At 35.7% G+C, this 24,347-nt stretch overlaps 1 protein-coding gene across 14 annotated transcripts in view; it reads right to left on the minus strand.

Annotated features, from left to right (window-relative positions):
• LOC309859927 (uncharacterized protein C8orf34 homolog) overlaps positions 1 to 24,347 on the minus strand; it is a 570,857-nt gene that overhangs the window by 463,169 nt on the left and 83,341 nt on the right. For 7 of the 14 annotated variants that reach the window (XM_082721209.1, XM_082721206.1, XM_082721205.1 and 4 more), the window contains exons 3-5: positions 22,424 to 22,555; positions 19,582 to 19,710; positions 3,812 to 3,840 (exon numbers count right to left, since the gene is read on the minus strand). In XM_082721209.1, coding sequence (XP_082577335.1) covers positions 3,812 to 3,840; positions 19,582 to 19,710; positions 22,424 to 22,555 — 290 coding nt within the window. Of the gene's footprint in view, positions 1 to 3,811; positions 3,841 to 19,581; positions 19,711 to 22,423; positions 22,577 to 24,347 lie in introns of all 14 variants that reach the window. The other 7 variants (XM_082721210.1, XM_082721203.1, XM_082721207.1 and 4 more) reach the window with 2 other exon arrangements.

Consider the following 24,347-nt stretch of genomic DNA (forward strand, 5'->3'; position numbering starts at 1 on the left):
GAGAGAAGCAAAGCATTAAATATAGATTTGAGTGACAAAAAGGAGCCTGTTTATTCTGGTGTTATAAATTTGGACTTAATTTGAAGTAGCAGGGAGTCAAGGAAAATTTTTAGCAGGATTCTCTAAGTAAGTTTCCCTAGAACCAGAGGCTAAAAAAGTGATATATTCCTAGAGTTTCTCAAGTGAACCTGTAAGAGAGTAAAGTAAGGAAAAGACAGGGGAAGAAACTAGACAAATACATGGGTTTGGACAAAGTCTACTCACAGCCTGATCTCAGAAGGATCTGGAAGGTAAATGACAAGTCAGGGTCTTATTTCAGTCCATCTCTAGCTGAGGGCCAACCCAGGCATCTCTGGGCAGGATGGCTCCCAATGGATTGAAGCAATCCTCAGGAAAAGAAGGAGTCCAAAAGCTCCCAACCCTCACAACAACTGAAGGACTGGTCGGTCACACTGCCCCCGTGAATGGAAACTAAGCAGGCACCAGCCATGGCATTTTAAAGGATGAACTGGAATGGTAGCAGCCTGAAGAATTAGAAACAGATATGAAAGGTCATACTATCAACCTGAATAGTGGATGTGAAGCAAAATGACAGCCTTCCCAGAATATCCACATCCATACCCCCAACCTGGGAATATGTTACATTAAATGTGGCAAAGGGACTTAGCATGATTAAGGTTAAAAATGTTAAGATTTGATTATACAAATTAGCCAGGTGGCCCCAGTATAATCACATGATCCCACAAAAGCAGAAGCTTTTCCTTGCTACAGTTAGCAAGAGATGAGAGGTTTCTGGTTTTGAAGATGTAGGAAAATAACAATGCACCAAGATATAGAGCAGCCTCCAAGAGCTGGAAAAGGCAAGATTTCCCCTGGAATTTCAGGAAGGAATGCAACCCTATGATACATTGATTTAAGCCCAGGGAGACTCATGTTGAACTTCTGAACTATAGAAACATTCTTTTTTTTTTTTTTACAGCAGCAATAGGAAACCAATAGAGAGGAAGGGCAAGACTAATGAATAAGAAATTGATAGAATTCCCACAATTAAAAATAAAAGCCTTAAAGCTAACATTAGCCTCTGTTTTATCTTACTGTTTCCATTTTAAGTAAAATTAATCATTCTTACTACGTTCATCAGAATTCACAAACTTTAAAACACAAGAAAAAATAATTTCAAAAAAATGACCATTGAATATAATTGGAATTGGATATAAAGATTGGTACTTTATAAAAGTTAAGAAAAATAGATCTTTAGAAAATCCCCCAATCTTTTAATAGAAGATTAAAAGGAAGAAATTAACTGAGTTATAATTATTACATTAGAGACGTAGGTATCAGGTCAACACAAGTTGTAAATCATTCTGTTTGGTGTTTTTTGTTTTTTTTTTTTTTAGTGTCTGAGATTCACATTTTCTTACAGAGAAAAATGTAGGACTCTGAGCTCCATGGTCAGCAGAGAGCGCCATGGGGCCACCTCTCTTCTCAACCAAAGCTGCTTTCCAGGCCGGCAAATAAGAGTGAGCGGCTATAGCTCTGGCAGCCTGTGTTTGCCTTTCATTATCTGGAACTCTTAAAAAGTTAGGTATGAGAACAGAAACAATTTCTTTACACCAAAATAAGTATTTTTAAATAAAAGTTTACTTATTACAATTATTGACATCTTCCCAATAAAAATAAAAAATACTAAATCTGTAATAAATTTCAGCAATTTCCATGAAGTCTTCAAAAATAGGAATATCAGGTAAGTAAATGAAAATTAGCAGTGTATGCAATGTAGTTAAATAGAAACTCCTCTCAGCTAGTACTTGGAAGAGAGAGGGTTTCGGTATGGATGTGTCCTGAGGATCAAGTAACATGGCAACCCCTGAGGGTGAGGGTGAAATCTATTTTCAGTTGAAAGAACAATTTCTATATTCTTTAGCTCACCAAATAGGTGTAGACATGAACTCCACTGCTAGTTAGAACCCAGAAGAAAGCAAGGACAAGGGCCAAGCAAAATCATACAAGCTCATTTATTGATCAGGCAGCCGGGGCTTTGCAGAATATACTGGAAAGAGCAACTGAACCTAGAAATAGAGATGATGAGGTCTTTGTACTTTAAGTGAACACAGAATAAAAACGAAGGAGCAGGGTGTATGAAATTTCTGTAAGGAAGGTCATGGTGTAAGAAAAAGAACAGCTGGGGCAAAGTCAATGATGGGCACGCAGAGGAAGAAGACTAGAAAAGCAGGACAAAGCTAAGAGACCACATCTGCCACTTTTTCTACTTACTATTATTTTCGTCAAAGTCTAGTTTTGCCCAGAGTTGTACATATATAAAATAATTTTTAAATATGATGGTTTATTAACCCAATACTTAAAAGTATATTGATAAATTTAACTTATTTAGTCAAATAGCAATGTATTTTTAGGGGACAAAATTCAAAAGGTATAATCCTATTTAGAATAGAAGAGTAGTGACTTTATTGTATTTGTAAAAATAATACAATTATTACATTATAGATTATTATTTTGAAATGTAATGATTTCTAGAATTCCATTTTTTGTGCAGTACTTTCTATCATTCTCTATGTGTCTAGCCATCAAGCCAGCTATAATATATCTTCTGTTTCAAGAGATATTTGGGTCAATATTCACCAAATATTCATGGCTATTTCTAGATGCTTTGCCCTTTTCCAATTACATATCTGAAATCAGGTTTTTTTCAGCTGAAACAACATATCATAACCCAATGAGTACAAAAGTAGTTATGAAAATTCAGAAGTTTCCAATTAAGCCAGGCATTAAAGAGACTTTCAAAAAATGTAAATAATGTAATATTCTTACAAATACCTTGTTTTGGCAAATAAAGTATTTTCCATAAAAAATGTTATCTTTGTTAATATAATGGTTTTATCACTGTTATTTTTAAAATAAACAACATGTAAATTTTTTAGTAGCCTTAATTTCTTACATGGTAAATACTGATAGATGTACACTACTAAAGGCTCTTGAGGTCCCTGTCATAAGAGCGTAGAGGGGTCCCGAGACGAAACCAAACAAGACAAAAATGAGTACTTCTATCCCAATGACTCCTAAATGTATAACTAAGTCAAATCCCTCATGAGTAATAGCGCATATAAATATGCTTAACAGACAACTCAAAATAAACAAGCCAAAAGAGAATTCTTAATGTTACTGCAATCAGCCTAGTCTGCTTTTCCCCAGTTTTTCCAATTTGGGTAAACGCCACTACAGTTTATCTAGTTGTTCCTCTCCCAAACCCAGGAATGAATCATCACTGACTGATTTCTTCTACAACTCCCCACATCGGATACACTTAACAAGTTCTACTGACACAAGTGTTAAAATATATTCCTAATTATGTCACTTCTCACCACCTTCACAACTATCACCCCGGCGAAGGCACCATCATATTCTCTTCGCATCTTGGAATTTAAAAGCAAAACAACTGAGTAAGGTTTCCAAAGAATAGCTAAAAAAAAGTACAAGTGTCTTCCATATCCTCATCTTCATCATCAGATACAAGAAAAATATACTTTATATAATATATTATTAGTTTTCCTTTTTTCAGTATAGTGATTCAGTGATTCAGTTTTCTCTAACCAAACTCTAAAACTCCTGACTCTAAAGAGTAGTGATATAGAGCCTTCATGCAATAACTTTCATAAAAGAATCAAAGCATGTAACTGAAAGTTTTGAAAAGTTAGCACCAATAAATTATACTTGAACACTTTTTACGTTTCAGAAAGTCTTTCATTTAGACAGTGAATTAAAATGGAAATTCTATATTTTCTTTTCAGCTTACCTTATCGAGTTCATCTGAAATTGCAATACCTGGGATTCAAAAGAGATGTATAAAAAAAGTTTTAGAAGCAGTCTTGAACAGCCCAATGTTAGAAACAAAAGTAAAAGTTCTATTTGTAAAATTAGTACATTTGCCAGTCAATTTTTGGCTTTTAGTAGCGCTTCAAGATAATGTGGTATATCCTTTCTACTAACAAATTAGGAATTTAAGTCAACTATAACAGCACAAAGTGTTGAACAGTGCAAATGTGCAACAAAAACAAAACAAGTACTATACTGCTTGCAGATTGCGAAATGCAGAGCAAACATGCAAAGACAAGTGTAGAGATGTTGTCTTTATGTTATAATGACAATCAATACAGCTTAGCATGTTACAATTTTGTTCCTTCTGAAGAATTGATTTAGACTCCTAGAGTGATAAAATATTATAGAGGAATAGTGGTTGGAGATCATTTATTTTAATTCCCTTATTCTATAGCTGAAAACACAGACAACAGAGCTTAAGGAATTTGCCCCACATTCCTTTAGGCTGACAGCTTCTTGAGCCAGTGGATGAATGACTCCTCCTCACAAGTTTGCCTTCAAATCATCCACACATTTCTCACTGTGTATCAGTCTAATTTCTGTCTTTACTATTCCTCCAAAATTGGTCTAAGTCAGCAACATAAAAAGTTTTCATCTTTAACTTGTTTCTTTGTGATATCAGGCTCTTTTAACCTCATTCTCCTCCTTGAAATGCTGCCCTCTCTCTTCATTCTCTTTGTCTTCTTCACAGGAGTCCTCTTCTTTGGGGGTAGGGAGTCCTTCCCTGAAATGCCTGGGGTTCTTTGCTGAGCTGTCTTTCTTTTTCACTAATATACTTCCCGTGGTAATATTACTAACTCATACCAATGACATTTTTATTTCTCTATATGGTGATGACCAGCGAATCTTTATCCCCAGCATAGACCTTCCTGACCTGGTCGCTGAATTCCTGTGGGCATTTCAACTGCGACATGTCAGACAAAAGCCCTCATCCTCCCATCCCCTCACTTCTTTTTTGAACAATAGTTTGCCTGCAGCTGGACAGCAGCCATAGGAGCAGGCCCAGTCAGCCCTCAGGTTTGAGGCATGGGGTAAAGGGAAGCTGGTGTCAAATTCCAGTGTAGGATGGGCCAAGAGACAAGGAAAGTCCTAAGGTTTGAAGTCAAAGGAAACACAGAGAAAATAAAAACAGATTGTAGCCAACGTTTAGCAGGCTATAAATAAAACCTAAGAACGAATGAATTGGGTTGGAAAAAAGAACCTGCAAACAGTAGCAAGAAAATAAGTCTGAGTAAAAATCCCCTCACCTTATCAGGTGCAGAATGTCTGTACAGAATGCCAGTACTTTGTTGGTTGCTATATATTATTTCGCTCTCCACTGACCTACTAAATCAATTATACACAAAGTAGAAAAAGATGCCCTACTTCATTTCGGTAAGCTGCCCGACACTTCCCCTTGTAGATAAAACTAAAACACAAATGTATCTGAGACACATTCTTTGTCACAGTACTCTATGAAATAATTTTTTGGTAAAAGTTATTGGTAACTAAGAATTTTTATGTGTCACTATGCTAAAAGAGATGACTCCAATTTCAAACTAATGTAGGAATTTCAGAGTATCAAGTGGTTTATGTCATAGTCTATGGATGATTTAAAATACATTATTCTGGTTTATAGAAGCCAAATACATATTTTAAATGCTTGTATTTACATTTATTATAGTACTAAAGAAGCGTTCCTTTCCAATGAGTTCAAGATTAAAATTGAACATATGGTATAAAAACAAATATTTAAGAGACTTAGTCTATTTTTAAAAAGAGAGAACAAAGATATATTAAAAAAAAAAAAAACTCTTTTCTCATCCAAAGTCATAATGCTTAGATATTTAGAATTAAATAATGCATGATTCAAGTGACTCGAATTTTTTAAACTCTCTTGATTTTTTCAACTTTCTGCATTAATGCCCTTGGCCCTGCAATGAATTTTCTCATTCAATTGTTAGAAAGCATTCAGTTGATCCTTAAGTTTTTTACCCCTCATATTTATGAAACCCATTATTCATAAAGATAATAGTAATACTTCACCTATCTAGAATGTAGCCAAGAACAAGCAAGTAAGTCAAAAGGCCTTTGAATAGTGAGAATACCCGACACTTATGAGCTAGCTCTTTGCAGCCTCTGTTCATGGTCCATTACTCTTGATTTTAGCATGCATCAGGAGCTTTTTTGCAAGACAAAGAAATATTTGCCAGTGAAAACTGGCTATAAAGAGAAGGTTGCTATGAAGAGATATTAAAGAATTATGAAGTGACAGGTCCCAGAATAAAACTCAAACTAGGTAAACAGGAAACTTCATTTGGGAAAGGAATTATGCCTCTAATTGTTCCAGGTATTTGGCCTTACATATTTTGTTCAAATACCTACTATTATATTTTCCTAAAATTTACATATTTTGATGAATTTGCCCAAGAAATTACCTAAATGAATTTCCACTCTATTATATATATAATTCTTTCCATTTCTTATTATTTATATCAAATTGCCTAGAAATTTTTCAATTTTTGTTATTTCATTTTTAATCAAAGCTTGAACTGATTAAAAGCAGTTGAAAGAATGTTAAAGAAATGCTCCTTTACGGAAGCATGAAGCCGTGATGAGAACAATTCACATTGAAGAGCCAGGATTTTTCTCCTAGTGCCTAGCAGAGCATTCACAGATATTCCCTGAGAGAAGAATAACAATTTTTGGCCATTTCATTAACTCTTAAGAGCCATTGTATCTTAAGTCATATTTTTTCAGTTTATAGAAGCTGAGAAGTGGGGAACAGAGAAAATACCCTGGAAAATATGCAAGAAAAAATATAGTGGGTTGCTATAATATGTTGTACGGAAAGAAGGCCTAGAGTTTAATTGTGGGATTTTTTATTTCCTTCTTTTTTTATTATTTATTTTTTCAACAAATACAGCTTTTATATATTTAATTAACATATGATGTATGATTTGTTTCAGGGGTACAGGTCTAGGATTCATCAGTCTTACACAATTCACAGCACTCACCATAGCACATATCCTCCCCAACATCCATCAGCCAGCCACCCTATCCCTCCCACCCAAACCCCCTCCAGCAACCTAATTGTGGGACTCTCAATGCACACTGACATATGTGGTCTTCCTAAAAGTCACACCAATACCTTACAGGAAACACTCTACTATCAGAGTAGCCAAAGAGGCTTGGCTTAGGGTGGCAATGGGTGTCCACCTTATAAAAGTGGGCTGCCCATAAGAAACTGGGGAAAATGAGTTCCCTCAGAAACTAAACTTCTCTTCTAGATAAAGAAGCAAGGGCTCCAGCAGGCATATCAGAGGTGGCTTCCTGGTGCTGCTGTAGTACAAGCCCATCTGGATGAATTTCATTTGTGTCCTTCAGCCTATGGGCATTTCCATTTATTCCAATCCCCAAACAAGTCTCGGTGGTATCAGAAATTAATGCCAAAACACAGTTCTCACATTCCCGAATGTGAGTTGTGCTCTATCAAGGAAACCACAGCTATCTGCTTTACCATAATGTGCATCTTCCCAGGTATCAACTTAGCCCTACAGATAAAATTCAGTTGTAGCTAACAGAAATGGAAGGAGAAAATTTTCAAGAGTCTTTACAGCTTAGTCAGTGTAATTAGTCCATGAGGGTAGGTCAGAAAATTCATATTGTATGAAATGGAATGAGCTATTTCTCCAAAATGTTTCCCTATGGAAGATATCCAAACTGGTCCAAAACTAGCTTGTGAAAACCAATTCTGCACATTTCTTCCCAACTTCTCATTGAGTACTAATTGGTAGCCTGAAATAAACCACGTTAGGCGTATTTACAGCATGGAAATTGACAAATGTTACAAATTAGGGATTACTTTTTGAGTTAGTGTCCCAGGATACTACCAAGGGTTGCACAGTGTTAGAGCAAATACCTATGTAAGTATTACACATACCAATAAATTGAACACTGTTGATACCTCAGACCTATACCTGACCATTTGCCAATTAAAACACTCTTTAGATAGGTTACTAACTGCTCTTAGAGCAAAGGGAGTTCCTACTACAAAGTGAGGGATTCTATCTTCAGTATCATTACCAAAGAAAAAAGTTGGGAAAAATTTTCTGTAAGGAGTTAAATAGTAAATACTTCAGGATTTTAAAGTTACATATGGTCTGTGTCATATCCATATATTTCTTCTTTTTTTTAAAACAACCTTTAAAAATGTAAGAAATATATTTATTAGCTCATGGGCTACAAAGACCACAGGCTAGATTTGGCTCCCTGCTCAGAGTTTGTGGAGTCTTGTTCTAGAAACACATTCTAGCTTTTATCCTTGATTAATTGACTCTTTCAAGGATACTTCCAAACTTTCAGGGTTTTCATTAGGCCCCTACCCATCTCCTTACTATAAAAGACTTGTTCCTTCTTCATAGCCTTTCTTACTCACTTCATCCTTTATGCAACAAAGGTACAAAATTTTCCTCTTACATACATGCTTCTCTCTCTTCATTCTTCTTTTACCTTAGCTTTACACATCTTCATTCTTCTTTTACCTTAGCTTTACCTTTCCATCCTTCTAGACTCCATTCAGACATAGTTTCGATCAGACGGGGCCTAAACCCCTTTGTTGGAGGTTCTTTCACACTCCTATAGGCCCTCCTAAGGCACCTTATAGAAGGCTGTGAAATTCTGCTTTTCACACTTATCCCTCCTACTAAAAGGTGAACTTGAGGTCTGAGTGCCCATGTTAACCATCTTATAATGTATGAAGACTGGATAAATCTATATGGCAATGAATGGACAAACAGTTCTCTATTTATCTGCTTCCATTCTCATTCACAGATTGTCATCCTCTAACTCCTCAGGCTGTTTGTCAGACAAGACCTCTTGGTATGTTCATGATTGACAAACTAAAAAAGTCATTTGTGATTTTTTTCTTGGCAGAGTCCAGATTGCTATTATCAGTCACAAAGCATAAATATCTGTCTTCTGTCCTTTCAACAGCTGGGCTCTTTTCCTTGGAAAAGTTCCAGTCAGTGTTTCTCATGAACTGCAATCTGTAGACTGATGTCTGGATGGACTAAAGATATTCATCCTATTGCTGCCTCACTTAAGAGAAAACTGCCAAAAGAAGCAAAAGCCTTGGGCTTGGAAAATGCTGGAAGCCCTGCTACCCTAGAAACAGAACTCTTCTAAGAAAAAGATTCTGTTGACCAATGTCATATAATACAGAACTACTGCTCTGTTACTTTTAGTTTGTTATTTACCTACTCACTTATCTATCTATTTTTTAAGCATAACTCCTTAAATAGATAAGCCACAGTCAAAGCCAAAGAGCTCAGCAAACAAATCAAATCTACAAATACCAAACCCATCAACTGATATCAAAGGACCACACATAGAAAAGTAGGAAGTAACTCTGCAGTGAAGAAAGAGTAAGGGAGGTGTCTCAGAGAAGAGGGATCAGGAAGAAATGGAATCACATCATAGCTGAGTTATGTGCTACGTGCTGGGGAAGGGCAGATGTAGAGTGGAGATGAGTGAAAAGCAGATAACAACAAAGAAGAGTGTTCAGAGAAAAATATGGAAGCACAAAAAGGGGCCACCAAATCCAGTCCATAGAAGGGCAGCAAAAGGAAATAATTTCAAAAGAAGTGGTATTTGAGCTGAGGGAGGAATAGGAATAACTTGGTGGAAATGGAAGCCCTGGAGAGAAGTGACAGTGGCATGTGAGGGTACAGGGACAGTGTAAGGAAGTATGTGAAATGGGAAGAACTTCAGTAAGTGTGAAAAACTCCCATGTTGCTTGTACATAAATGGCTAGTCATGAGAGTGACACCGGAGACAGGATTAAGGGTCAGATCACTTGGCATCTTCTCTGAGGTTTTAAGGAGACACTGAATATCTGCAAGAAGTGGGTGTCAGGTTTTCACTTTAGATCCATCATAATGATCACAGTGAGGTACTGGAGGAACTGAGAAACAAGAGTGTGGGCAAGACTGGTTATTCATTCCTCAAACCATTTCCATGGAGGACCTGTACACACAAGCTAGATTACATTTCCCAGCCTTATTTACAGCTAGTTGTGCATTGTGGTCAGATGTAATGCACTACACTTCTACCCCTAGGCATTAGAAATCTCCCCCTTCAGCAGGACCCTTGGAGGTCACATACTCAAGATGGCAGAATAGCAGGATGGAAGCAGTCTACATCCCCAGCACACATCATCAGGCTACTTCCTGAGTAAGAAAATACTTGTATTGTATTAAGCCACAGAGATTTTGGGCATGAGACTACCCTACATAAGGTTATTGCAAGGTAATAAGGGCTCAGTAAGCTCAGTAAGGGCAGGGATTGCATCTGTTCTCTGTCCCAGGACAGGAATGAAATGGAACAAAATAGAACATGCTGAATGGATAAACCAATGATCTGGTTGGTGATGCTGAGTGTGAACTTGGGAGTACTAATAGGGATGAATAGAATCAAACCCAAGATAGAGGGAAAAATGAACAAAATTTGGCAACAGATTATTTATGAACAGCAAGGAAGAGAAAAGAGCCTCTAAGGGTTCCAGTTTGGGTGAACTGGTAAGCAATGGTGCCATCACTTGAAGAATGGTATGCAGAAAAGAGGTCATGTTTGAAGAGAGATGAATGATCTATTTGGATACACTGAGTTTAGATGGCAGTGGGATATCCAAGTGGAGATACACTTCGAACATTTTATATAAAGTATAAACAGTCTGGATGGGCAATATATTCATCTGACTTAGCTGTGTAGAGGTCATAGTTAAAACTATGAGGGAGGATAACAATGGAAACAGACAGCATTTGAAAGAACAAAAGATGACAGGTGGGAACGGCATTTAAAGTGGCCAGGAAGAAAGAAGAGCACTGGAATGAAGCCTACAAGAAATGGTGTGAAGGGCATCCAAGAGCATCAAGAAAATAAGAGCCAGGTCCCAGAAAGTAGAAGATGAGCATCTGAAGAAAGAACAGAATAATCAATGGTGTTAAAACTACCAGAGCAATTTTGTAAGATGAAGACTTGGAAAAGTATTCATTCAGTTTGACAATGTGGCTTCAGTTTGTGACCATAGTGAGAAAGGTTTCAACAGAATGATAGGTGCAATCACACAGCCACACTGAGGGAGGAAAGGAAGATGAACAAGTGGAAATAATGAGTGTTCATTATTTATTTTTTGAAAATCTGTATGAAAGAAGAAGAAGAATTCTGATAATGTCATGAGGTAACTCAAATTCGAGAGAAGAGTTTTTATGAGTTTGTTTTTAACATTAATGAGAGCTGTGGTATCCAATATGGTAGCCACTCATCCCGTGTCTACTGAACATTTGGCTAGCTCAAATTGAGACGTGATGTACATTAAAATTCACAACTGATTTTGAAGGCTCAGTATAAAAAAAAAAGCCAATAATAATTATATGGGATACAAGTTAAGCTTGTATTCCATATATAACTTGGATATAGTAGGTTAAATAAAATATTTTATTAAAATTAATTTCATAGACTTCTTTTTGCTTTTTTGTAATGTGCCTGTTTGAAAATATAAAATCACACATGTGGCTCACATTACATTTCTGTTGGGCCATGCTTAGCTGGAGCATGTTATAGGCCATTAGGGATAAACAGTAGTAATACTAATAATATATGTGGTAGCCAGAATTCTAAGATGGCCTTCAACGTACACACCTGTGTAATTCTTTGAGTCTGCATGATGGGATCATCAAATATGAAAGGATATCACTCTCCTAACTTGGTTACTCCCTGGTTAACTGAGTAAATCAGAGAGAAATTATCCTGGATGGCCTTGCCTTAGTCAGGTGAGCCTTTCAGGGAGAATGTTCCCCAGTACACTCAAAGAAGCTTTCAGAGAGATGCTCCCCAGTACACTCAAAAAAGTAGTACTGAACTACCATTACGAGAAGATCACAAGGCAAGAACCTGAGAATGGCCTCTAGTTTTTAAGAGCAATCTCCGGCCAATAGCCAATGAGAAAACAGGGATCTAGCTAGGACTACATTTGGCCAATGACCTGAATGAGCAGGGAAAGAGACCATGAAGCCTCAGGTGAGATCACAGCATGAACCAGCACCTTAATTTCAGCTTACCTAGACCCAGAGCAGAGGATTCAGCTAACCCACACCTGTACTGCTGAGATACAGAAACTATAAGATAGTAACTTTTTATTTTTTAAAGCCACAAGTTTGTGGTAATTTGTTACACAGTAATAGAAATATAATATCTAACCTTTAATTAGCAATTATGATATACCAGGCACCATGTGAAGCTCTTTAGAGACACAACATCTCATTTTATCTTCACAAAAACCTTAAGAAATAGGAGCCATTATTACTGCAATTTTGCAGAAAAGGTAACTGAGTCAAAGAGAGGTTAAGCAATTTTCCTATGGCCACAAAACTACTATTAGGGGGACTAGAATTGGAAAGATTTCCACATAAAGAAAAGACAAAGCAACTAATGGAATAAGATCTCAGAATACTGGGCAGGAACTGGGATCAGCATCATGGGTGGAAAGCTTGGAAAGCCTTAAACAAGAGAAACACCTTCTCTGTTGATAATGAAAGGAGAAGGACAGAATAGACGTGGACGTAATTACGTATGCAGATGGTAGAGGAGAACACATTCTACGCATTCCACAATTAAGCTTTTCTCTAAAGTTAGAAGAAAGCTAATTGCTAAAACAGTGAGACAGGGAATAAATAGAGGTGTGCAGATTATTGTGTGGGTTTTTCATAGTTGCAAGAAGAGGATAAAAAGGGAAGGACTGACCAAGATAAGTAACAGTGTTGAAAACCAAGAATTTGTAGGATAGTGTTCATGGGCCCTGCCATTCCTCCCTGGAGCTCTCAGCCTTACTGGTGAAGTGGAGCTGAAGATGGCAGCACTTATTCAAAGATGGGAATTTGACAAGGAGACACAACAGAAGGATGGAAATAATAGGGAAAGAGGATACTGATTAAAACTGGCCCAGAGTTCAGTCTGGGCAGGGGAAGAGGGAGAGCAGAGGTGAGGGAAAAAGATCAAAAAGAATGAGGGGAGAATACCACAGAGATATTCCTGTATACTGAAAGTCACAATGCAGGAAGAACAGAGTAAGGATAACAAAGAGCTAGAGAGTTTGCAAGTGGGTTGGGTGCCTGGGTGGCTCAGTCATTAAGCATCTGCCTTTGGTTCAGGTCATGATCCCAGGGTCCTGGGATTGAGTCCCACATTGGGCTCCCCGCTCAACAAGAAGTATGCTTCTCCCTCTCCTGCTGGCCCTCCCCACTGCTCATGTGTTCTCTCTCCTCAAATAAATAAACAAAATCTAAAAAAAAAATTTTTTTGAAAAAGAATGCAAGGAGGTTGAACCACAAGCTATAAGTCATGAACACAATTTAACTTTGGAATATAAATTACAGATCATTAAAATAAAGACTTGTGAAAACTGGAGAGATTCTTGATGGTAATCAGGGATAAATTACTTCATTTTAATGAAGAGGAAACTTGAGGAAGGAGGACAAATGGTATACTCACAACTGCAAGCAAGTAAAGGGCAGTGCAGGACCCATGACATTTCCCACAGCAACACCTGCATCTATTCTATGTGATATACACTGTGGTCTCAAAAAAGGATAGAACTCAGACAGCATAGAGTATATAATATTATAATATCTTAAAAAACACTTTGAAAAATGTGTACCTAACAATGACTGAATTTACAGTTTAATTACAAACTCAGACACATGCGTACATAAGTGTGTGTATGTGTGTGACTGAAGTATAGTTAAATGAGATGTTATTCAACAGAGAAGGATTCAGAATAACATAATACATATATAATCCAAGACATTTATCTAATACAAGACATAATACAAGTGCACTACTCTTTCTTTCATCTCTGGAAAAGATTCCTAAAATTATTAATTATATATACACTTGTCCTTATTCCCACAAGGCATTCTAGGGAGAAAAATTATTTATTTTTATGGACACTGCAAAGCAATAATTACTACTAATGCTATCTCATACTTCTACTGAAGCACAAATCCCTGGAGATACTTTGCTATGTTTTAGAAGATGTCTTTCACCCATGTAGAGAGTAGGCATAGAAAATGTAGGTAGAAGAGAAATATCAAGACCTCTTAACAAATCTGTCCCTTTTAGACCGTGGTTTCTTGAAAAAGCTATTAAGTAAATTTAACCTGGCAAATTTAGCATATTCAAAACCAAGAAAAATCAGTGTGGATTAATTTTGGAATATGTATTTTATTCTTTTACATCAATATCCAAAGAGAAATGCTTATATCTATATTCACATTTATACCCATATCTACATATACAGATATCCACATGTATCCATATTCATATCCAATGCATATCTGAATATTACAGAAATATGACCAGTCATGACCAAAGATGAATAGACACTGTTATTCTGGGGGTGATTATAAGTCCATTTTCCTTCTCTCCATTAAAGAAGAATTACAATGAATAAAGGAATGAAAGAAACACTATGTTTTAGAAAACCCCTATAATAATTGTTTCAGGCAATATTTACCAATGGATGCTGAGATTACTAGGTAAAAGTGTGAAAAAGAAACATGATATTTTGTTTTCAAGTATCTCTCCTAAGATATTTATTAACTACGAAAAGGAAAAGTATTAATGGTGGTGAAACCTGACAGACATCACCTTAACTAACTGATTGAGATTAACACACCAGTAATAAGATGATGGGCCCTAATAGAATGCACTGAGAAAGATACTACCCTAAGGCCTTTCAATCACAGCCACTAGAAGAGATACAGTATTTAGGGATATGAGGGTCTTGTATCTTCCCAATTTCCCTATTTAGAAGCAGTTTTCCTCACTACTTGAAAGTCAGATGGAAACAAACATTTGAAGGAAAGGGCAGGAGTCTAGGCTCCTAGAATGAAAAAGTCATGTTTAAACAATGTTCAAAAATGCTGCAAAGGGAGGGATCCAGGCACGACACATCATGACCAAGCCGCATTACAAGCCACTGCAAGTTTTTCTAGCAGATCTACCTTTTAAGAAAATCATAGCATGAAGAATTACATAGCTCCTGACTGACTTTAAGATAAAGCATTACATTGAAAGGTTTGCAAAAAGCTAGGAAAAAGAAGCATGATACAATTGCTACTAAAACAAAAATCCTGTTTGTGAACTGGAGAGAATATCTAGTCTTTCCTGTTACTATTTGAATCCTGTCAAGAAAGAGGGAACAGAGAATTTAAGTCTGAATAAGTTGCTGGGTACCACCTATAAGGTCACACCCTAGGTTTTCTTGGGACAGACCATTGCTTGAACCTTGGTAATTCTGCTCCACATCTTGGTAAATAGATAAGTGAAAGGCAATCCAACTCCTTCATTAGAAGTCTTAGGAACAGGCCAAATATTTTCTTGCCAATTAACAATGATATAACAAGTCTCTGTAAAACAGTTATATTTCAAAGAACAAAAATTGACTAATATGCTATTTGTAGATCTGTGTAATAATTAGGCATATTCCTTAATCATTTTAAAACTCATGTTTTTATATAAATTGAGAGGCTATGAAGAGCCACAGGCTCTGCCCAAAGGGGTAAGATTTATACACATTAATAAAAACCTTTGACATTTAATAGGGTAAGACTTATTTCATGAACATAATATAGTAATAAGCTGTACTCAATTTATGATTATTTCTTCCAAAAATAAATCTAGCCAAAAGCTGGGCCTTCTTGAATCTCAACCAGAAGATGTCTATTAATGGCAAAATTATAAGATCCTATGCACTGGGAAAAAGACAATCTCTTCAAAAATGGCGCTGGTAAGACTGGATAGCTTCATGCAAAAGAATGAAAGTGGACCACTTTCTTACCCCATACACAAAAATAAACTCAAAATGGATTAAGACCTAAATATGAAAACTGAAAACATAAAAATCCTAGAAGATAGCACAGGCTGTAACTTCTGTGACATTAGCCGTAGCAACTTTTTTCTAGAAAGGTCTCTTGAGACAAAGGAAACAAAAGCAAAAATAAACTATTGGGACTATATTAAAATAAAAAGCTTCTGCACAGCTAAAGAAATAACAAAGGTAACTCATATAATGGGAAAAAATATTTGCAAAAGGTTAGTATCCAAAATCTATAAAGAACTTATAAAACTCAGCCCCCTAAAAATAAATAATCCAGTTAAAAAATGGCCAGAAGACAGGAACAGATATTTCCCCAAAGAAGACATCCAGATGGCCAAACAGACATGTGGAAATGTTCTCACCATCACTCATCATCAAGGAAATACAAGTCAAAACCATAATGAGATATTACTTCATGCCTGTCAGAATGGCTAAAATGAAAAACACAAGAAACAATAAGTGTTGGTGAGGATGTGCAGGAAAAAGAAACCCTTGTACACTGTTGGGAATGCAAACTGGCTCGGCCACTGTGGAAAACAGTAGGAGGCCCTCAAAAAAATTAAAAATAGAATTATCATATGATCTAGTAATCCTACAACTGAGTTTACCCAAACAATATGAAAACACTAATTCAAAAACATACATAATCCCTGTTTACTGCAGCATTATTTGCCACAGCCAAACTATAGAAGTAGCCTAAGTATCCACTGATAGATGAATAGATAAAGAAGATGTGGTGTATATATACAATAGAATATTATTCAGCCATAGAAAAGAATGAAATCTTGCCATTTACAACAACATGGATGGAACTAGAGCATATAATGTTAAGTGAAATAAGTCAGTCAGAGAAAGACAAATACCATATGATTTCACTCACATGCAGAATTTAAGAAACAAAACAAATGAACAAGGAGAAAAAAAGAGAGATAAACCAAGAAACAGACTCTTAATTATAGAGAACAAGCTGATGGTTACCAGAGGGCGGTGGGAGGAAGATGGGTGAATAGGTGATGGGGATTAAAAAGTACACATATGATGAGCACTGAGTAACATATAGAACTGTTGTATCACTATATTGTACACATGAAATTAATATAATACCATATGTTAACTATACTAGAATTAAAATTAAAAACTTAGTTGAAAAATTATAAGATCTTACCATAGGGCAAATTAACTTGTGATATGGGTTCACCACACAAAAGTTCAAAAAGGCTCTAGTGAGTTTTGCACTAAGACGTATGAAAAAACTCAACCTTTTTCTATATATAAAATTATAATATAATAAAATATAATGTGCAAATATGTATAATTATAGCCTACTACAAAATACAAATATACATATATATATACACTTATGATATATACACTATTTCTCTCAAAATATACCAAGGGAAAATTTTTTATTTTTTTGTTTCCCTACGCTGTGCCTTTTATTCCCATGATTTATTCATTCTGTAACTGGAAGCCTATATTTCCCACTCACCTTCACCTAATTTTTTCATCCCCCTAGGCATTTTTAACTTTGATACATCATAAAACTAGTAAAACTGTGCTATCTAAAGAAACATATAGCTCTTAAAATATAATCCACTAGAACAAGCTAGTATGTGATTTTCTATTTAAGAATTTTTAATATTTCACGACAGCAGAAGAAAATTTTAGTGAGACCATGGCATTAATGTGCTTCTAAAGGTATCTAATCTTAAAATTGAGATATATTTAAGAACCAGAGAAAGGTAGGAATACTCTGAACTCATTACTAAAACCACAGATATATATATGTATATCTACATATATAGAATGCATTTATCAAATCAAGTATTCGATAGCCTACTCTCATGACAGTAATATTTAAAAGCTTTTACTTGAAGTACATTATTTTAAACTTTCACACCTACCAGAAAAAGGAAACAGAATTATGTCTTCCTTCTCTGGAGATGAGAGGACCAAGGCTTATTAGAAGTTTAATGATTTAGGGGCGCCTGGGTAGCTCAGAGGGTTAAGCCTTGGCCTTCGGCTCGGGTCATGAGCTCAGGGTCCTGGGATCGAGCCCCACATCGGGCTCTCTGCTCGGCGGGGAGCCTGCTTCCCTTCCTCTCTCTCTGCCTGCCTCTCTTCCTACTTGTGATCTCTCTCTCAGTTCAATAAATAAATAAAATCTAAAAAAAAAAGAAGTTTAATGATTTACCCAAGGTTATTAATAAGTGGCAGAGCAAAACCTATAACCTAGGCCTTGTATACAGAATCATTATTTTTACAGAAAAGTATGCTGCTGGGTTCTGAAAGGATTTTAAGAAGAATGTGCCCCAGTTGCTACCATTTGAAGTTTAGAGACATCAGTGATATCAGGGAAATACAAATCAAAACCACAATGAGATATCACCTCACACCAGTCAGAATGGCTAAAATTAACACATCAGGAAGCAACATATTGGCAAGGATGCAGAGAAAAGGGAACCCTCCTACACTGTTGGTGGGAATGTAAACTGGTGAGCCACTCTGGAAAACAGTATGGAGGTGCCTCAAGAGGTTAAAAACAGAACTACCCTATGACCCAGCAATTATACTCTTACATATTTACCCAAAGGATACAAAAATAGTGATTCCAAGGGGCACATGCACCCCAACATTTATAGCAGCAATGTCCACTATAGCCAAACTATGGAAAGAGCCCAGATGCCCACTGAAAGATGAATGGATAAACAAGATGTGGTATACATACACACACATAGACACAGGAATATTATTCAATCATAAAAAAAGAATGAAATCTTGCCATTTGCAATGACATGGATGGAACTAGAGGGTATTATGCTGAGTGAAATAAATCAGTCAGAGAAAGAAAAATACCATACAACTTCACTTGTGTGTGGAATTTAAGAAATAAAACAGATAAACATAGGGGAAGGGAAAGAAAAATAAAATAAGATAAAAATGGGGTAAAACCGTAAGAGCTCTTAACTATAATAAACAAACTGAGGGGGTGCCTGAATGGCTCAGTCAGTTAAGTGTCTGCCTTTGGCTCAAGTCATGATCCCAGGGTCCTGGGATAAAGTCCCAAATCGGGTTCCCTGCTCAACAGGGAGACTGCTTCTCCCTCTGCCTCTGTCCCTCTCTCTCGCTCTGTCAAATAAATAAATAAATAAATAAATAAATAAATAAATCTTAAAAAAAAAAAAACAAAAACTGAGGTTTGCCAGAGGGGAGGTGGGTGGGGCATGGGTTAACTGGGTGATGGGTATTAAGGAGGGAACTTGATAAAACAAGTACTTGATGTTATATGCAACTGATGAATCACTTAACTCTACCACTTAAACTAAAAATATATGATATGTAACTAAATTTAAATAAAGAATTTTTTTTAAAAAAGTTTAGAGACATCAAATACTCATGGAGGCAATAGGTGTGTTTAATTTTTAGGATGACACAGAACAATCAGGTTCAAAAGAGAAGAGTGAGTAAGATACCATTGTATGTGTGCAACTAACCTGCATAACAGAGAACTGGTAGAGACTGGAGTCAAATGGCAAGGGACAGGGGGCGGGGGGGGGGGGGATGTCTATAGCTCCTCCTACTCTCTATACCTGTCTTCCCAGGAGCATGTGGAAAATGCAAGATCAATCCTCATTTCCAATCTCATGCACTCTCTTACAACCTCTCATGTAATTATGAGGATGCTGGAAATGGGTTCCTGGCAATAGTAATAAATGTTTCTACTTTAATATGGTTAGGAATTTCAATTATAATCAAGTAAATGAACTTACTTCGAGAGAGATTCTCAAGGGCTTTTCCCAGCTTCTTGCTCTCTTGAAGGATGTGGTTCAATTCATCAAAATCACGGCTTTGTGGTTTAATTCGCCAGTTCCACTTAGGATGATCTACTGACCTTGGCACTATGTTTTAAAAAAAATGATTACTTCATAAGCATGCTACATAATGATAAAAATTTACTATTCATCATTATGTGAAAGACTGTATCAAGATCAATGTACAGAATAAAAATGTTTGTTTTGGAAATAGTTTCCTTATGAGCAAACAGAGGGAAGTTATGAAGCTGGATTTTAAGAAATGTTTTAACTGAACTCGTAAAAGGGAAGTGTGACTATTTATAGAAAAAAGAAAATTCAGGCACTGTTTATGGTTAGTGACTTCTGTAACTTAGGGAAAACATACAAGCAAAGTATATTTTATATCATCATCTAGTAGCTTAAAAATTTCTAATTTCTTCATCAGCAATTAGTATATATTTTTAAGACATTTTGCTATCTTCTGATAAAAGAGAAGACAGAACACATTTCCCTTCACCTCCCCCACATTCCTAATAAAAGTATATTAAATTTTGGGGGCGTCAAATTATTAGTCAAACAAGAAGAGAAGACATTATTAGGCAAGAAATAGCATTTTTTTTTTGAAGAAGCAGTATAAATTGAGGAGTGGTAACTGTATCTAGCAAAGTAGAGAATACCGAAATCTAGTCCCCGAGGAGAGAGATGCCCCAAAAGGTGGCTATTTCATAACATTTCAACACTCAAGCTCCAATCAAGGAGGACAAACGCCAAAGCAATAAGGACATAAAACCCCATTTCTCAGATTGGAAGGATCCATTAAATGTCCTAAACAATGCAAACCATATTATCCCCAAATTTTACAACAGTGGCAAAAAAGAAAAAGATCCTAAAAGCTTTCAGGGACAGAAACAGCAATCAAGTTCTTCTCAGACTTCTTAATAGCCATACTTGCCCCAGAAGACACAGACGAAATTCCTTCAAAATTCCAACTGAAAATCAGTTCTAACTTAGAATTTTATACCCAACTGAGGAACTAATCAAGTTATTTATAAGGATTCAAATATTTGTCTTGCAATCATTCTTGTTCAGAAAACCTGTAGTGAAGGTGTGCCATCAAAATGAATAAATAAACCTAAAAGTGGAAAGGAGATGTGGAGACAGGAGACAGATGGTCCTCCACAAGAAGGAGGAAAAGAGAATCCTCAGGATGGCAGTGAAGCATGGTCTCAGAACACAGCTAAGAAAAATGCTAAAAACCAAGAAGCCATGATAGAGCAAGAAGACAAAGGGCTGCAGAAGAAAGATCTCTAATTTTTTTAATGAAATAAAATATAAAATAAAGTAAGATCAAAGTTAGAATTACTTGATGTATTTGATCATATTGAGTGCTGAATATGTTAAGGCAAGGTTTGGTGAAACACTAGCGAGGGGTACACAGAAAACAAAGCAAATAGAAAAACAAGACAATTATAAGTTCTAGAAACAAATTAATAGTTGCATATCTATGGCTCTATTTGAAATTATGGCTAATTAATACAACATCGTTGTGTAGTATATATTCAATATTTGAAATACTTGCATGATTGTACTGTGAGGACAAAATGGGCCTGAGGTATGAAACCACAATGTTTTAGAAGGAGGTCAAGAGATGATGCCTCAAATTTAAAAAGTAAAAAAGGGAACTATGTAAGCAACTTGTATGTTTGGATATGTTCATTTGTGTACCAAAAGGAACATCTAAAAGAGTTAAAAAGTGGCTCTATATTAGAAGCCTATAATACTACTTCACTTTTCAAACCATATTTTTTTGTTTTGATTAAAATAAATATCTATATGGTAATGCTATGCCAAAGACAATATCAGACTACCAAAATATTTTTTCTGCCCCTTTTAAAAAAGTAATTGGAAATATTTACTTATAAAAAAGAAATAGGAAATAATAAAAATACACAGACCCTCTGACCCAGTAATCTTACGGCTGGTGAATTATCATAAAGAAGTGAGAACACCTATATTTATGTGGTATGTTGTTTATCAGAAATTGCAAGATATTCATTTATTTCAGGTAGTAGTTTGTGGAGGCAAAACTCTATAATCAATCTAACCATTCTCCCACAGGGGAATAAGTAGATTATGGCACATTCACAGCATACTACAGTATACACTTCTTAAAAAGTATAATTTATATCTAAGTTTAGCATGAAGATATACCCACAACACATTCTAAAATAATAAAAACAAATTGCTGAAGAATGTGTATAGTCTAAAGCCAGTTTTATAAGGCAAATCAACTCACACTTACTTTATATGCTAGTTGTACAAAGAAAAGAATGTGAAAACATGCAAACTATTTCAAAAGATGTGAAAATATACAAACTATTTCTGAGGAAGTAGAATTTGAGGGGGCTAAAAGAAGAGAAAAGGATTAAAAATTTAAATTTTGTTAAATTTTTTAATATAAATGTCCTTTCTTTCCCCTCTAAAAGATTTAATTTGCTTTACTAAATGTACTTTATTAAATGTAGGTCTAGTATCGCCTTGATTGTGATACAATGCTGCAACTGAACATGACAGGCAAGGAACCTGCTCCAGGCAGCTTATATTCTTAAAAGACTATTATACTCAAGAAGGTCTAAATCAATTAAACATGCTTGAGCATATGAGTGTGTGTATAATGCTGAAATGAACATGACATTCATTAGGATTAATAGCCACAGATATCATAAAAAGTTTGACTTCAATTCTTACCTTTTCTTCATTTCGTTAATAATACATACTTACATACATTAAGTAATATTTGAATGACAAAATTCCTTACATGATTTGGATTCTGGTGATGGTGGGGAAATGTTAGACACAGCAAGGTCACTTTTTGACTTTTTAGGCTTCTTTGCACTTAATTGCCAAGGCTTATCATAACTTCTGAAATCCCTTCTTGTTCCTTTATGTTCTGTTAAAACAAACAAACAAACTATATATATATATATATATAAACTCAACGATAAATGATTTCAAGATTGATATAAACTCAACGATAAATGATTTCAAGATTGATCAAAAACTAAATCTGTGAAGTCATTAGATATGCCTGGCAAAAACTATAGTTCACCTCACATCAAAAATAATGCAAGTATTCAAGAGCATTTCTTGCTTAATTTCTCCTGTAGATTTTAGTTTTGAATTTGATGTGATTCAATTTGTATATTAATATGATGAAGACCATGTTAAACTGTGAAAGGCTTTTAGTATGGCTCTTTAAGGCATGGATTACCATTACTTAAAATAGCATTCTTTAAATTCCTATTATGGAATGAAGCACTGCATTCTAATGTAAATGAATACAACTGAGGCTCCTGCGTGGCTCAGTCCCTCAGAGAACCCGCCCTAGGTTTCAGCTCAGGGTGGTGGGATGGGGCAAGTGCAGGGCTCTGTGCTCAGTGGGAAGCCTGCTTGAAGATTCTCTTCCTCTGTCCCTCCCCTGACACTCACTCTCTCTCTCTCTCAAAGGTAAATAGAGAAATCTTTAAAAATATATATAAATAAATAAATACAATAAATAAAAACAACTAAACATTTATATAAATTTTACTCATCTGATTTTACCTTATCTATTTTTCACTAAGACATATTAAACCACTGATAGTCACCTACATTCCTTCCCTAGAATCACCCATTTTTTTCCACTTCTCTATTAAAGAAAGGGTAATTCAACCAACTTCGTTCAATTACAGCTCCCCTTCAAAGGTGGTCAAAGTCATACCAATTCCCAAATTAAATGATCTTTCCAAGAATTCATCCCTCTCAACAACTTTGCCAAGCATTTCATATTTTTAGACAGGCCTATCTTTGTGGAATATTTTCTTCTCTTATACTCAGGGCCCTACATCCTCCTCATCTCTATATCAACCATTTGACTCTTCCTTCTCTGTCTCATTCACTGCTTCCTCATCTTCCTCTTTCATCTGTGTGACATTCCTTAAACTTTAGAGTTTCCTTCTGCCTTCTTGTTTAAATTTATAAGTTGTCAAATCATCCTAGCTTTATGAATGACTCCCCAATCTTTCTCTAGCCACCCACTTGTAAATACTAAATAGAAATCATGGAACATTATATGGATTCCCCAAATTGTTATTTTAAGATTGTACTAAACTAGCTGTTACCTAATTTTATGAACTCCCAACATGCCATTCAATACCAAAAGAGGTACAAATATTCTAAAACTCTAGGAACAGAAATATCGGTTTGTGGTCTGCCAAAATGCAGGACATATTTCCACAGATAGGAATAAGACAAAAGACAGGCAAATAAGAAAAGGACTGGAAGAATTCTAGGCATCCCTGACACTTGCCCCTGTATCAAAGTCATCTGTTTCTGTTGTTCTAGGAGAATCTGTCTTTCTATATCCATCCTAGGTCCATAATATATTCTAATGCAACACAGCTAAAGGAACAAGAAATCTTGATCATAAAACAAAGCATTTCATGATACAAACAAAACAGCTAAAAAGAACAAGGGAGGAATAGCATACTGGATTTTGTGGCTTTTTAATTTTTCCACTATAGGCTAGGAGAAAAATCCACATTAATTTAAATAATCTAGCAATGATACTGTTCGTATTTAGTTGGTAAAAAACAAGATGAGACAAAGTTATTCATGATTATTGGAGAGACCCATAGGATTTAACTGATAATGGAATTTTAGGAGCAATCATGATTTTTTCTCTCTAAAATGTTTGAAAGGGA

The sequence above is a fragment of the Mustela nivalis genome, assembly GCF_964662115.1.
Source record: "Mustela nivalis genome assembly, chromosome: 2".
Taxonomy (NCBI): domain Eukaryota; kingdom Metazoa; phylum Chordata; class Mammalia; order Carnivora; family Mustelidae; genus Mustela; species Mustela nivalis.